Genomic DNA, 15,414 nt, shown 5'->3' with positions numbered 1-15,414 from the left:
TTGAAGAGTTGCCATGACTTAGTGTAGTATTTTGTTGTGAGTTTTGTAGTATGTTGAATGAACAAATGTTGACAACGTAAAAAGCGCTTTGGAAACTCTGTTAGCACAGCTTATCATATTGATTGAATCGGAATCAGGAGGAAAGAAATTAAAATGGAAAGGGAAAGTATTGCAATTATTTTCAGACAATTTCAGTCTGTGGATACGCGCCGTACTGTGACGATTAGTGCGCACTATTGTACGAGAGAAATACGCTCTCATCACTGACTGATCTATCCAACTTTGCCGCCTCAGAGAGGTCGAGCGATTGCAGGATGCTAGGAGAAGGATTTGAAGGCTTCAGGGCCTGTTTCGTTTGGCGTTTCAATTTGGTGTTTTGGGACAAGACCATGGCTTGCAGGGTGAACCTGGGTGCATACAGAGTGGCAAGCGAAACGTCCAGACCTTGATACTCCAATACTCCACAATCGCACAGTATTAGAGGAAGCGCTCAACAAATTGATGTCAGAGGGTGATGAGAATTTCCAATGAAGATTTTCATCGATCACATGTACGGGTGACGGTGTTTCGTTCCATTTCTCTCTGGGTCGGATTGCAACGCACCAAAGCCTTGCCGAGTCACACATTGAATTGGAAAAGTGGTAACTGCGCTTGTCAAGATAATAGCAGTGCATGATATCCCTCTCCCCATGGCACTTGATCCGATTAAGACGAGCGCACTGTGATGGCAATTGTGACAGATTGTGAAGGAACGGGCGAGATGAAGGCTCCCGAATCCCCCCGCGTGGAGTGACGATGCAAAGGGGCTGGCCGCCAAGTCTGCAGCACTTTTACTCCAAGTAATCACTGAAGGTTACATTCTTTTTTAATGAGAATACACGGAGTACACCTGCCTGGGAAATGTTCCTGAGGATCATGGTGATAGGCATCTATAAGTCTTTCATATATGAACGGCATCGGTTCGTTCGGCGCCTTGAGGATTGTACAATGACTCGAGAAATTCAGGTACCATCGACGATGAGAGAGACGATTTGAAAGTTGCGGGGGAGAGTGATGAAAGATGGCGACTTTGAGTGGACTGTTTGTTTCATGCTGCAGTTTGGTGGTTTCGTCACAATCCCTTTCCGGAAAGGCGGAACCAATATTAGCATACATCCCTACCATATATTGCACTAAAAGCAACGACAGACTGCACGACGACACGGAAGCGATTGAACGGGGAAGCGTGCAAGTTCGCTTTCATGCAGTGTATTCTCGATATGGACGATAACTGCTTTTTGGGGCTGAGGCTGGGCAAACCCTTTGAGGAAATATGGCTGCTTGTCCTCGTAAGCTTTGATATCACTCGGAGCAACGCCTGAATCTGAGAGACAAATTCAGAAGTGCCTGGGAAAGTAAATAATTGATTAGAGCAAAAAGAGGAGAGAGAGCGAAAAGCGGATGTGGGATTTGTGGCGTGGGGAGAATCGTACGTTTCCTACGATATTTTGTGATTCAGAGGCAGCACAGCGTCTGTGCGGGACCTCGCGAGTGCAACTTAAAGCTTGTCATCACGGCAGGGTTGGCGTGCTGTTGAAGCATGACTTGCATCAGAAAGTTGAACTGCAATTGAACAAACGGAGTCCAGTAGACTGAAAGGGCCGGAGAAGAAGAGGATCGCTCGCAACAGCAGCACGAATTACGACTGCAGACTTAAACACACGTTGGATGTACATACGTCTGCCTGACGACATAGCTACGATATGTCTCTGTCAATTTGAAACACTTATCGGATATGAAGTGCTTCGCACGTAGTGATTAATTAGTTTTTCACATTTGCTTGTTGCCATTGTCATTGCTGCCGCTGCTGCTACCGCTTCCTTGCATCCGGGAAGTTTTCTGACGTTTACCAAGTACTCCGATAAAAGTGATCGGCTTCTTGCTTGAGTGAAGATGAAAAGTTTTTGATCAATGTCATTATTACACACATGACATAGAAACCCTGCCTTGCGAAGCCGGACTGCCATAGACCCTTCAATGCCCCCATGCGCCGTGTCTCGGGGTACCTGGCTAGTCTAGTGGCCGGTTGTCGCCAAGGAATGGCCATCTACAGAGTTATTGTTGTCAACGGCAAGCTATCAAGGAGAGAGAATCACTAGCAGTGAGTAAGTATACTAGACTTGGTAGGATGCTCGAGTCGTCGGATTCCGACTGAACAGATCTGCGCGGTCCGCTGAGGGTTGCTGCATGTGGCGACCGTAAATGAGGATGAGAAAGGTGCATTCCTAGCTAGGAATGATGCGTTGCCCACCACCTCGTTCTGCAGGCGCACGCAGGATACATTGGAAATAGCAATCAGAACTGCAGAGTAAGTGTAGGATAAGGTATGGTTGTGACTGCGGATTGGGCTAATGATGTGGGACGCCAAACTTTAGACCAGGTACGGATGGCGACCCTGATGGATCTTGGACAGAATGAATCAATCTACCTGAATGAGGAGCAAGCACACAATCTTGGACAATGTGACGACGCGCAGGTCGAAGGGCGAATACGAGGGTATTCATCCCTCAGTCTTCTTACATGACAGTTCGTTAACTATGAGGAAAAGGGTACGGAGTATGTCTGTTGCGGTTTTTCTTGTGTGACTGGTTGGCACAGTACAATGATTACTTAGTAGTTGTGCGGGTAACCGTTAGGTGGTTCTATTAGTGTCTCCACCCAAGAGTCAGGATTCATGGCAAACCTCCTTATAATGCCATAGAGCATATATATAAGATAGAAATAGGAAGTGTTTGTTGATCGATTGAGTCGGGAGAATGGACGGGAGAGGAGAAGATGCGATGCCCCTCGGAAAGACGAGAACGAGTGCTCTGCGCAAGGCCACCACGAAGATGTGAGAGGTCATGGGGTAGCTACCATACCTAGAGCTATGCTAGCCATGCTCCTGGAAAGACGGTGAAGAACGATAGGCAACGGGAGGGGCATTGACATCCGAGTAGGAGCATGTGCTGCGTGCTCTGGATGTGCTGTGTGCCTTCTGCTGCGTGCGCCCACATGTGCTTCCTGTACGCTGTACCTATGATGCTACTGTATGTGCTGCTCTTCGGTTCAGGTGTCTGTCATTCGCAGGGATTATGGCTACCCGATGGCAGGCCCCAAGTCCACTACGGATTGTCGAACCCTGAATGCCCAATTTTTCGCATCTGGTCGACTTCGTCCCCTCTCCCTCTCCCTGGAGCATACCATAGTAATTACGGGGGGACATGGTGGTCGAGTAGTCGCCCATGACCCTCAACTTCACGCTCAGCAGGTATCAGCATCCCGCCCATGTATAGTGCTGGTGATACCTTGTACTGCCAGTGACTTGTAAACCTACGACGTAGATTGCGCCAATACCTTTTCTACTTACTCCGTATCTGCTACCATGCGGGCGCCCGGATGGCAAGTCGCAGTCGTCCGAGGGGGATTGCTTCGCCTCTTCGCAGCGGCGGTCGTCTCGCCTTGTGACGCTAGAAGCAGATGATTGCCCACCAGAAAGTTCGAGGAACTGAGTGCAAGTGGTGATCGGTTTGAAAGCTGACTGGAATACGCTACATACGCAACATTACTACTCGTGGTCTCGTAATTCCAGCCCAGGTGCGCAAACTAGTCCTAAGAAATGCCCATCGCCCGCCAACAGCCACAGCCACCCGTCAGCATCCCTGGCGGAAATTCAGTAATAAACCTTGAGCTAGCCTCTGACCACAATAATAACTAGATGGGTTGTGTTCCATTATGGATTGGCTTTCGAATCCCCCTGGTTCAATTCATGACCCTGGACCTTCTTGCATTCCTTAGACTCTCGGGTCAACGCTTGAACTTTCCACCCCGTCACGACCCCTGAATCTATCGTCGATGATTGGCGGCTGTCCACGCGAGGGCCCCGTCGTCCCTAGGACTCCCTGTTCAAAGAGCCTTGAGTTCTCAGACGGCTCGCCTCTATCATCATGTTTGGGATCATGAGTTCGGCCCTTCTGATTGGGGAATGGCTTTTTCGTTACTGCTGGTCTGCTCTGCTGCTGCTACCAGGCCCGATGCTGGGCTACGGGAACAGCACCATACCTAGATTCGCCTCAAGAAAACCTCTACCCAAACTCTCTTCTCCGTCTACGCAGTCTAAACTCTGAAAATCTTACACAATCCTAGGAAACGTGGCTATCGGCACCCCTCAAGTGCTACTATTTCCGTGGGTATCTACTATCTACCCTTCCCAAGTTCCAACCCACGTTTTACGTTTGACACCAAATCAAACCCATAGTCATCCTCGTGCTCACGATCGGCTTACTATTGCGTACTATTGTCTCTCTTTAGTAGTCATCTCTCGTCCGGTGCAGCGATCCTGCTGTGTGTAAGAAACGCCTAAGCAAATTCTCGTTGGGGCGCACCCGCCTGGTATGCAGGTACGTGCACAATGTTTTCCGGATCTGGTTTCATCGGACGGTATGACGGTTTGAACTTGAACAAAACGAAACACGGGCAAGTTGAACTGCGCTGGACTTCCATCCAACGTTGCACGGTGGAAATGGTGCATCTTCAATAACGACGGACTTCATCTTCGTTCTTGTTGTTCCTTCTTTTGCCTTATTTTCTTTGCAACCCGCGTGCCGGCCGATACCAAGGAATCGAAACGAAACGGCTTTTGGTATCGAATGTTTCTGTGGTCCTTTTTCCACCTCGTACGTTCCAGATAATTACAATAATTATCTAATAAGCCACTTGCCGTTCTCCCCGAACGGTCGTGTTGCCACATACGGGCCTGTAACCGAGTAGTAGTAGCTCGAAAGGTGAATAGCGCCAGGCTCAACTATCTACAGTAATTTAGGTTCCTATCTTCCTAGAAAATCCTAGCACAACATACCTTGACGGTTGACCTAGACTGCTGCTTGCTACGGCTGATATTTGGAGCTGGACAAGCAGGCAGGTAGGCAGGTAGCGTACATACTCTAGTATAGCGTAGATAGCCGTAGGTTGGTAGACTCGCATACCCATCTTCACCGGGTCTTCCAACCCCCTCCTTGGAGATAACTAGATGGGATGATAATTTGAGATTTATTTTTTTCGCATCCTCCCAAGTACGGACTAAGACTGCAGTCAATCGTCATGTGCACCTGTCGCTGCGCGCGTTCGACAATCCCTTTTTGCACTATGCTGTACTGTGCGGTGCTGTGCGGTGCTGCTCGTTTCCTCAAGCAGCTACCAACCCCTCCTGCACGAATCCGAAAATGACGCTGCACCATTACTCGCCCGTATATAAGCTTCTCTATAATAAGGTCGAATATGATCAAGGTTCGATGCATCGTCTTGCAGACGGCACCTCGGGACCCCTGTCACGTTCCCCACGAATCGCCAGACATGCGAGGTTAGTCCTGCGTTTCACCCAGGGCCGGTCTGTCAATCATTTTGGTTTGCCCCCCCGACAGCCTAGACTGCACGCCTACTAAGGATACTTGAACACGGCAGGGTGGCCCCTAGTCAGTCATTGTCACAATAGCAGTTTGAGGGAGCCACCTTTAAAGCACGCATTTGCCATTTTGCCAGGCTCCTGCAGGGAACCCAACTTATGTTTGATATGCCCGTCTCCCAAGTCTCACCAACCCAGTTCAAACAGTGAGCCACGACCACTTCAAACAGCCGCCATGACACACATTGCCAATTGCATGCGGCAGGTTGCCGACAAGACGAGCATTTATATAACTCAGGAAACACCCATCCAGCTTCCGGTAAGTAAAGATAAAACTTGTCGGAACAAAACATCACTCCATTCATCCAAATGAATCAACACATACCCCGCCGATCAAAATCGCTAAGGAGCCTTCAGGAGCAACCACAGTCCTTGGAGAAGAGTCCCTCATCAATAACCCTACAATCGCAAGGTACCTCACCAAAGTACCAGCTCTGGCCCGTCCCATCATCGTCGACGACCACAACATCGAGGAGCCCGGTCGGATTTCACAGGTCCACACAGTCGATATCTGACAAGCTGTCTGCACTATCAATGGGACGCTCTCCAACTTCATTGAGCGATACAGCAGCAGCCCCAGAAACCGTTCCCTTCTGGCAGCGTAGCAGCTCGCTGGCCAGGCGTCGCAAGATCAGTGTACCCGAACTTGGTGCTGGAACTATGACCACAGTGCAAGAAACCTCAATCGATTCTCGTGAGTGATCTAAATGACCCAGACGGGCTCGCTGGGTATCAAGTAGACTGACCTAGCCTTTTAGCCACAATACCCGGACGACCCCCTCTACGAAAAGCTTCTACTGAAGTGTTTGGCCACGAGCGATCCAGCAGTGCTCCCGGTACCAGCTGGCGAGCAGGACCATTCGGCGATGCCCTTGTGGCATGTGTAACTGGGCCATCCCAGCAAGCATCCGAACAAAGCTTCCTGCAAGCCGAAACCCCAGTCACAGAGACAGCTCCTCTGAAGAAGATGGAGGCAGTATTGCCCGTCGCAAAGCCTCTATCGCCCATCCTCAGCCCCAGCGCCAAACCCTCATTGAAGGTCGACACAGCCAGTCTCCTGGAAGGCATCGAGATGCCACCACAAGTGCCCCCTAAGTCGCCAGCCGTTGAACGCAAAGGATCGCCAGCACCACTCGTCCTACACTCCAAGACCAGCAGAACGCAATTGATGACGCCTGCGTCGGTCACCTCCGGTGGTAACACACCTCAGAGCGCACTAGACATGCGCCGATCGCCCAACGCCAACGGCCCATTTCCCACGCCTGTTTCCGCCATGTCAAACCCGTTCAGCGCGGGATCACCGTCAAGCGCATTCGATCGCCGCGCCTCCCCACGTACTGAAAAGAAGGATCCTCTATCATCACACAGCCGAAACATCTCAGACACATCTATCATCGACCGAGGCAGACCTGTCCGACGAGACATCAAGAGGCAGCGAAGCCGGACCTGCTCCGAAGCCAAGAATCCCGAAACACAGCAAGACAACTGGAAGCTACCGACAGGCCTGCGGGTGCATGACGCAAATGTTAAGATGAACGAAGATGACAAAGAAATCCTCCATAAACAAGCACACACCCAGGCGGAGAAATTCGAGATCCTTAATAGGCGAGATGTTGCGTCCATGTCCAGGGTAAGCCAACCTCCGCAACCTGAGACGCCGCCAAGTATGATATCGCTGACCACTTGCAATTATAGGAACTTCGAGCACTCGACGAGCGCTGCGATTATCTACGAAAGACTTACAAGTCTCTTCGTGCTGGTCGCCAGAAACTTCATGGCCGCATGATATCTTACCTCAAACGAGGAGAGACAGTCATTTTCTCGCGCGAGTCACTTCTGAAGCAAGAAGAGGCTCTCGCCGAGCTAGACATCTCCATTGACGAGTTCATCCTCAAGCTGGAGCAAGCTGAGAATCGACGGCTCCGTCTCCGTCAAAAGCTACTAGAGCACGTAGCCGCGGCTCTGGTGCTAAACCCATCCAACCATGCCGACATGGCCGAAACCACCCCACCGCGAAGTCCGGTTAAGGCGGAGAGCCCTGCGCGCATTGACCGAAAGGACGTCGAATCAATCAAGATTTACGCGGATGGTCACGTCCTGAATCTCTTCTCCGACATTGAGCAAGCCATTGGCAAGATGTGCGAGCAGACTTGCTAAGCGATGCCGGCATGCAACCTCCCCACCCTCGATGACCACCACGCACTATCATCACGACACCCCATCACCAACAAGAAGCAAACCTTATACGGTCCTGCTCATCATTAATACCTCCGCCCAACAATTCACAGTCGGAGACCCATCACCTCCCCCACTGCACAGTTCTGTACAAACCAACCTTCCTTTACCCTGTCCATTTATCCTTCTTCCCAACCACGTTACCACGGCCTGTCTTATACATTCTACCTTCAGATGATGTCCTTTCTAACGCCGATCATGGATTCGCATTCCGCTCATGGCACATTGTTTCATTCGTCCTCTTGTTTTATCTATCTACCCACTTCACTTCTTTGTGTCCCCTCGGGGGGGTCACCCTTTTTTTTTTGTTTTGCCTTATTTGTATGACCATTCACCAAACAGATACCCGGGCCGCTCTGCATTTCTTGCTGATGCCCGCCAGCACTTACTTAGTTTCATTTGACTTCTATCGATCTATGGTTCTGGGGTTTCTTCTCTGCTCCTACTCTTCTTTCCTTCTTCTTGCTCTTGAACTTCTTACCTTCTGGCGACTGGAAGAAGGACAATCTTTTCGTGACGAAGAAAAAACGACAAACTGTTTTTGGATCGTTTTTGGGCGGTGGGCGGTAACGTTTGATCTTTTTTTTTCCTTGTTGAACTATCATTTTCGATTCTATCGCCGAGTGGGAAAGGGGGCCTTTCGCAGCGAGAATACGTGCGTGGCATGGATCTGTTGCCGTCTCGTGTTTCGAGCGCGAGCAAGTAGGGACGAAAAGGGAGAAGAGTAGCATAGCAAGCTCCAAAAATCCTTAACATGCAAATTCACAAACCATTATTACCACTATCATCATATCGTATCACTACATGAATCGTACGGTCTTGTCTATTGCTCACCTGAATCGTAATTGCATCATTATCTCCAGGAAATATAGCTAGAAAAAAGGAAGATGTACAAGAAAAAAATCTCCTTGTTTCGTTCCCGCGATTCACCAAGCCCAAGTGATATTCTCCGAACCGAACGCATGACGCCCATGCGCCCGCCCGTCCATCCCAACCCAACCTCCCCCATGCAATTTTTCTATCGCGGGCCCCGTACTGTGGAGAACTCTCGGAAACATGGCAAGTCTCCGCAAATGTTAGTGCTGCTGAGCGAGCCAAGATGCCTACCCATATGTCATGTTGCTGCAAATCAATTCTTGCTTTGGTCGCACGCTCGCTCACAGTGTATGAAAATGGATGAGAAAGGATTCAGCTAATCATTGAGGCCTAATGCATTGGTGATCTACACGCTTTCTGACAAGGTTCACGAAGTCATTGAACAAGAAAGAAAAAAACTCGCCGAGAATGTAAAGGATTTCTGGCGATGAAACGGGCGGGAGGTACCCGCCTCGATCTTCGTTATCCTTTGACTGTAGTGGCTGTTCCACGAGGAGGTAGCATTGGCGGCGAAAGGGGGAGGAGGAAGAGGAGGGGAAACATTGGATTTCAACTTAACACTGTAAAGGAAAGTGCCCTGGCGATTGCAGTAGTGCAATTGGGCGATGTCACCACGATTGATAACAACCCCCTGTTGTCGAAGATATATTACTTCTACAGCATCGCGCCCGCCGCAAGAGATGGCGTTTTCTGCTGCGTGGTGGTTGATACTTCCCGTCTCTGGAAGCTGCGAGGTCTCATTGCAGAGGCAACGATTGTCTTGGAAGAGGGAGCGGACCTGCTGTAGCGTGTGTCATGTTTTCGCGCGGGATGGAATCCGGAGCCTGTAATAGATTTGTGACTCGTTGACGCCATTGTCTGTGTTCCCTTAGGCTCTCCCCAAGGGACGGGCGGTTGGAAATGGAAGGGAATGAATGGGCCTCTTTTTTTTTCTTTCCTTCGCCTTCTTTGCCTGGTGTTCTCATACACGCACGGAGTCCACCGACCACCACAGTGACCAGCAGGCGGCCGAGTACGAGAGGGCAGGCTGACCAGGGCAAAAGCAGGTCCAAGTCAAGCCTCCTGCGTTTGTCGTCGTTTCAGAGTTGGAAGGGAGGTGGAGGTTGACCTTCGCTTGCGGGGGCCTTGCGGCTTTGCGGCCTTGTGGGTCGCTTTGACCTCGTTGTGGCGTATTGGCACGTGTGGCACAAGGATTGATGGAATGCATTTGCACGTGATTGTCTATGAGATACTGTTTACGCAATATCGTATCTCCGAGCTCCGAGCGGGGCAGTTTCCGGCTCCAGTGGAAAACTGTGCGCACGGGCCTACCTTTGACTCCGGAAGGGTCCTCAAGATTTTCTGAGCGACTCTATCAGAACATCTTCCTATGCTACTGCGGAGCACCAGTCGCTGACGTAGCAGAGGCACCAGACAAACCAACATCATGGCGACAAACAGCATAAAACTTCTCACCGGCAACAGCCACCCCCAGCTCGCCCGTCTCGTGGCTGACAGGTATGATACATTGCCCTCGAATCTCCGCATCCCTGCACTGTCACCAGTTTCGAAACACAATCTATTGGACAACCTGAGAAAATCACCGTCACATTACAGACTACCCCACTAACTGCGACGACGAACAGACTCGGGATAGAATTGACCAAAATTCTGGTTCTCCAGTACTCCAATCAGGAAACATCTGTCACCATTGGTGAATCTGTGAGAGATGAGGATGGTACGTGCAATTCATGCGATTTCTCCTCGCCGACGGGAACATGTCCAATTGACCGCGCATAGTCTTCATTCTCCAGTCCACGCCCCCGGGCGACATCAACGATGCCCTCATGGAACTCCTCATCATGATCAACGCCTGCAAGACCGCCTCTGCGCGCCGAATCACCGCCGTCATTCCCAATTTCCCATACGCACGCCAGGACAAGAAGGACAAGTCGCGTGCACCAATCACGGCAAGGCTCATGGCGAACATGCTTCAGACCGCTGGTTGCAATCACGTTATCACTATGGACTTGCATGCTAGCCAGATCCAGGGCTTCTTCCATGTGCCTGTGGACAATCTGTATGCGGAACCTAGTACCCTCCGTTGGATCCGAGAGAACTTGAATGTCAAGGACTGCGTGATCGTCAGTCCGGATGCAGGAGGTGCTAAAAGGTACCTGTCCACCTCTTTCTTTCTTGAATACACATCAAGTCTCAGCAGTCCTGGCGCCGGCTTCTCTGTTGAAGCTTATTTAAGCTTGGCCATCTGGTTTGGTACTGGATGAGACAGGCGCGGGGTTGAAATAAGCTATTGAGACACGCGACCCTATACGCTTTCACATTCTGTTCGAACTATGAATATTCCTGACTAACAGATATGTAGGGCAACATCAATTGCAGACGGACTTGATCTTGGTTTCGCCTTGATCCACAAGGAGCGAGCAAGACCAAACGAGGTGTCCAAGATGGTTCTCGTCGGAGACGTCAAGGACCGTACGGCGATCATCGTCGACGACATGGCTGATACCTGCGGTACGCTTGTCAAGGCAGCTGATGTGGTAATTCAGCATGGCGCGAAGGATGCTATTGCCATTGTCACCCACGGCATTCTAAGCGGAAACGCCATCGAAGCCCTGAATGGCAGTAAACTGCAACGGATCGTTGTCACCAACACTGTCCCCCATGAGGAGAAGAAGGAGCGCTGCGACCGCATCGAGACGATCGACATCAGTCCCACGGTAAGTTGTAATAATTGACCAATCTTGAACATGTGTGACTGACATTTTGCTCTAGCTCGCAGAGGCATGTCGCCGAACTCACAATGGCGAGAGCGTATCTTTCCTCTTCAAGCATGCTCCGGTGGACTAATCTGATATCTCTCTCTCTTTCAAGCGTTGTATAGAACCAATGACCATTGGGCTCGGTGTTTCATGGCGTTGGTCTTTCCGAATTTAAACAAAAAATTATCTCCTTCCATTGGTTTCCCACGAAACACTGCGGGGTAGCATCCATCATGCAGAGCACCAAAGCATGGCGCATGAATGTTCCGAAACCATAGACCCCTATCCTAGCATAGAACAGCTTCAAGCACTGCCGTTCACTCGGAGACTTGAATGCTACTATCCTTAAGCATCCGCATTAATGCAAAACCGACATTCCCCATTTCAGATGCGCATGATAACTACGAATCCTAATCGAGATGGCCGATCTGCCCGTTTCGGCGTTGCGCTGATACTCTTTAGCCCCTGCACCAGGATTTCGTTGATTAAAGTTTACATTTCAATAGTGTCGATCTTCCGCTTATGATGCTAGTCAGCGATCACAACGCATGTTAAACCTTCGGCCATACTATTGCGCCCGAACATATCACATATCACAAGCATCCCATACCCAAACATACCTACACTTCACAATCTGACATGTTAGGTACTCACGAGCGCGTGATTACAATGCTACACCAAAGGGTACCATACTTTCCTCGCCCCTGCTATCACAAACTTAGCTTGCTGTCACCCACGCACATAACGCAATACCGGCAAGCTAGCTAGCTAACGCACGTAACATACAACATGTCGGTGGTTTTATAAAGTTTCCCTCTAAATTGAAAAAGACCCTTTTTTCCAATCTACATCACATACATAGTTACACACATACCTAGATACACACGCCATACACACGCCATACACGCATTACCTGCACACAAACAATCCACGTGCATGCCATGCACAGTCACACACGTCCGTAGAGCCACCGTTCGGGCCCTAAACCTTCCCTTCCTTGCCATCACCATCACCATCATCCATGGACATCCGAATCCGTCCCCTCCTTTCATCTCTTCGCCTTCCATCAGCCTCATCTCTCCGTCGTGCCGACCAGCCACACCTTCCCTCCGACGTCAAACCGCGCGTTGGATTCGGATATCGGAACCCTCAGACCCCCCCTCCCCCCTCCCCCCCGGCCGTTGTTCGGCCCCGGTGCTACTTCCCACGTGGGTGGTGGGTATGTAGATTAAACTTTAAAACGATAGACCCTTTTATTTTTTTTGCTTCTTCTTCACGCGGTGTCTCGGTGATAGTGGGAGGTAAGGTTCGGAACGGAACGGACAAGTGGGTGGGTGCTAGTAAGAGTAATTGTGGGTTTGGAGGTGATGGGAGGGTTCGTTTTGGTTGCATGTGAAAGAGGAAGGTAGGGAGGGACCGGTGAAGATGGGGACGACAGGTAAGGTGGTGGGTCGAGGTTAGGTAAGAGAATGGGTGGGGAGCGTCGAAAGGACGGTGTGCGAGTGAGTGATGGGTTGCAGATGGGAGGAGGGAGGGTAGTGTGAGGGGGTTTTCTTTTTCTGGGGGTTGGTTTGCTTGGAGAGTGGGTTCGGGTTTTGAACGTTGGGAAGATGGTGTAGCTTGTGTTGGTTGTTCAGTGATGATGTTGATTTGGTTGGGAAGTGTAGGGAAGGGGGTTGAGATATGGTGTTAGATGTGTTTATGTGCTGTAGCTGGTGATGAATGATGGTCTCTGCACGTTCGAACACGCTCATGATTTTATATAAGGAATGCTTTGAATGTGGTCAGTTCTGGCAGTGAAAATTACTGTCTTTGCTGAGTGAGTTTGAACGATCAACGCGTATACTGAACTTGAGATATCAAGTGTTATGTTGATAAACGCATGGGTTGAGTAAATCTATTTCCATTCAACTCATGGTGATGTCGTCCGAGAGTCATGTACACATGGTCCCTTGAGTTGTTCACATGTATAGATAGAACGAGGCCGAGAGTAGAGGATCTTTGGCAATCGAATTATTTGATTTCACTGGGAAACAAGCCTAGCGGTATTCACCATTCGAAGAATTTATGTGCAATAGTATTGGCTAAATAAAAGCGATATACATCGTAGCAGCAGTACGAAACGCGTTCATCATTAAAGGAAAATCATCAATGTATCCAGCGCTCTCCAAATTACCCCGAGCAATGCCTTACAAAAAGAAAAGAGTCATCCTCATCGTGCTAACAATCCCAATCCTCAAAGCCAGCCATGGGATCATCGTCCAACAAAACCTAATGCAACATCATCACTTCCCCCAAACCTCATTACCCTTCCTTCCAATATTAAAAGAACAAGCCAACAAAAGCCCCCCAACGATCGCCAGGACGACGGAAACAGCACCGATCCATTTGAACCAGAGCACGCACCTCTTCCCTCTGTACTTATTCCTCCCGTCTTGGATCGCCTTACGCACGCTGTGCATCTTATGGCCCTGCTGCTGGCTCTTGGACGGATCGAACCAGGGGTCGTGTTTGCTGCCGCCATGGCCCAGCTCGAGATCCTGGACCTCACCGAGCGGGGACTTGTGTGAGAAGCGGCGGGCGTAAAGGGCATTTGGGTGAGTGGGCGCGGGCATCTTGTATTCGATGGTTTGGTGCGTGCGGAGCCGTGAAATTACTGGGTGGGCGGGAGGCTTGATTGGGGCGGGAGGGCAGCGAGGGAGGTCGCCTGAGGCGATCTTTTGCTGGAGTGCTTGGATGCGTAGGGCGAGGTCTTCGGGTTTGAGGGCAGGGTGGATGAGTTCGTTGAAGATAGTGCGAGTGATGAATTCGATTGGGATGGATTCGGGGATGAGGTGTGTGTCGATTATGTCGGCCCAGCGTGCATGGAGAAGCGTGTATTCGACGGGTAGGGGAAAATAGGTGTTGGTGTGCTGCCAAATGCGGACTTGTGTTGCAAGCTGGGAGAGCGTTATGGTGACTGGCATCGGAGGAAATGAGTCGGTATCGCGCCAGCAGTGAAGCATATTTACGGTGAAGTTAAAGGGCTTCACTAGTCGTTCCGTTGTGGCATCCGGAGGAAGAGAGAACTGCTCAATGAGGGTCATGAGAATCAACAATGAAGTGTCTCGATCCGTGATGGCATTCCTGTCAAAAAGATCGTTGCCAGATGCGTCTTTTGGGATGACGAGCGAGAGCTTGGATTTCTTCATTTCTCGGAGACCTTCAAGGTGTTTTCTCGTTCCGAGCAGACCAGGCACAGTGTCCATGAGCGTCCAAAGTCGTGTGCCATCAGACAGTTGGGCAGATCGCTTGTGCGTAGGCGTGGATGTAGTTGAATTCGAATTCAAATCTCGCGAGGACTGTGATGTAGTAATGTGCCCTTCATGCCCTTCATGGCGCCGTGTATGTGCCAGCTTTGGGTTTGGTCTGCGTACAGATAGATGTTCAACGCTCTGAAATGACCATGTTGACGGGGAAGGTGTAAGTGATGTGCTGGATGATGGCCATCCCTCCATGAACGAAGTATTTGAGCTGTTCCCTGCATTCGTCTTGAGATTGGGTGCAGAACAGCTGCGACCGACGCCAGGCCCATCGCTTGGAATTGTGGAAAAAGAGCTTTGAACTTGGCCTGCACAGACAGAGGCGGCATCTTCTTGCGCAGCCATAGAAACACCGTTGTTTGCACATTCATCTTGCTGTGAAGCAAAGTCGACTGTTTGAATGCATTCTTGACTTAGCGAAGTGGGTGGACCGGAGTCCGGAAGCTCGTGCTCTGTCTCAACATTTTGGGAGGGAAGCATCGAATGAATATCGCTGTGGAGTGCAATCGTCAACGATTATGAGTATATACAACTTTTGCGGAAAGAGTGTTGGATAGACAAACAATTGGCTCGCTCGGCGAATAGCGCACAGTAGATATCTGTCATGGATTGCTGTATCTGAAGAAATGTAGAACAGACGGCCTCGAGGTCTGGAGGCGTAAGAAAGGAAGATGTTTTTGGTACTGTGTCGGACTTGCTATTTACTTGTTGAGTGTAAAACACCAGTGGATGGGGCACGCCAGGCATTTTATCTGGATCACGG

At 50.1% G+C, this 15,414-nt stretch overlaps 3 protein-coding genes across 3 annotated transcripts; 2 read left to right on the top strand and 1 right to left on the bottom strand.

Annotated features, from left to right (window-relative positions):
• Positions 1-5,654: 5,654 nt before the first annotated feature.
• Positions 5,655-7,636, top strand: BU24DRAFT_344226 (uncharacterized protein; the record flags this gene model as incomplete). The annotated part of the gene is made up of 4 exons (XM_033523395.1): positions 5,655-5,738; positions 5,840-6,173; positions 6,238-7,109; positions 7,175-7,636. 4 exons carry the CDS (start codon positions 5,655-5,657, stop codon positions 7,634-7,636), a joined length of 1,752 nt encoding a protein of 583 aa, XP_033385363.1.
• Positions 7,637-9,922: 2,286 nt separating this feature from the next.
• On the top strand, positions 9,923-11,739 carry BU24DRAFT_420047 (ribose-phosphate pyrophosphokinase-like protein 1). Its single transcript, XM_033527380.1, has 5 exons — positions 9,923-10,087; positions 10,216-10,307; positions 10,370-10,742; positions 10,953-11,307; positions 11,363-11,739. Exons 1-5 carry the CDS (start codon positions 10,017-10,019, stop codon positions 11,435-11,437), a joined length of 966 nt encoding a protein of 321 aa, XP_033385362.1. The 5' UTR covers positions 9,923-10,016; the 3' UTR covers positions 11,438-11,739.
• Positions 11,740-13,634: 1,895 nt separating this feature from the next.
• On the bottom strand, positions 13,635-15,143 carry BU24DRAFT_420045 (uncharacterized protein; the record flags this gene model as incomplete). The annotated part of the gene is made up of 1 exon (XM_033527379.1): positions 13,635-15,143. A coding segment is annotated over one exon (1,509 nt), but the record flags the coding sequence as incomplete, so codon positions are not given.
• Between the last annotated feature and the right edge of the window lie 271 nt (positions 15,144-15,414).

Source organism: Aaosphaeria arxii (assembly GCF_010015735.1).
Source record: "Aaosphaeria arxii CBS 175.79 unplaced genomic scaffold BU24scaffold_3, whole genome shotgun sequence".
Classification (NCBI taxonomy): domain Eukaryota; kingdom Fungi; phylum Ascomycota; class Dothideomycetes; order Pleosporales; genus Aaosphaeria; species Aaosphaeria arxii.
Note: the sequence above shows the minus strand (reverse complement) of the source record. Positions and strands in the feature narration are given on the sequence as shown.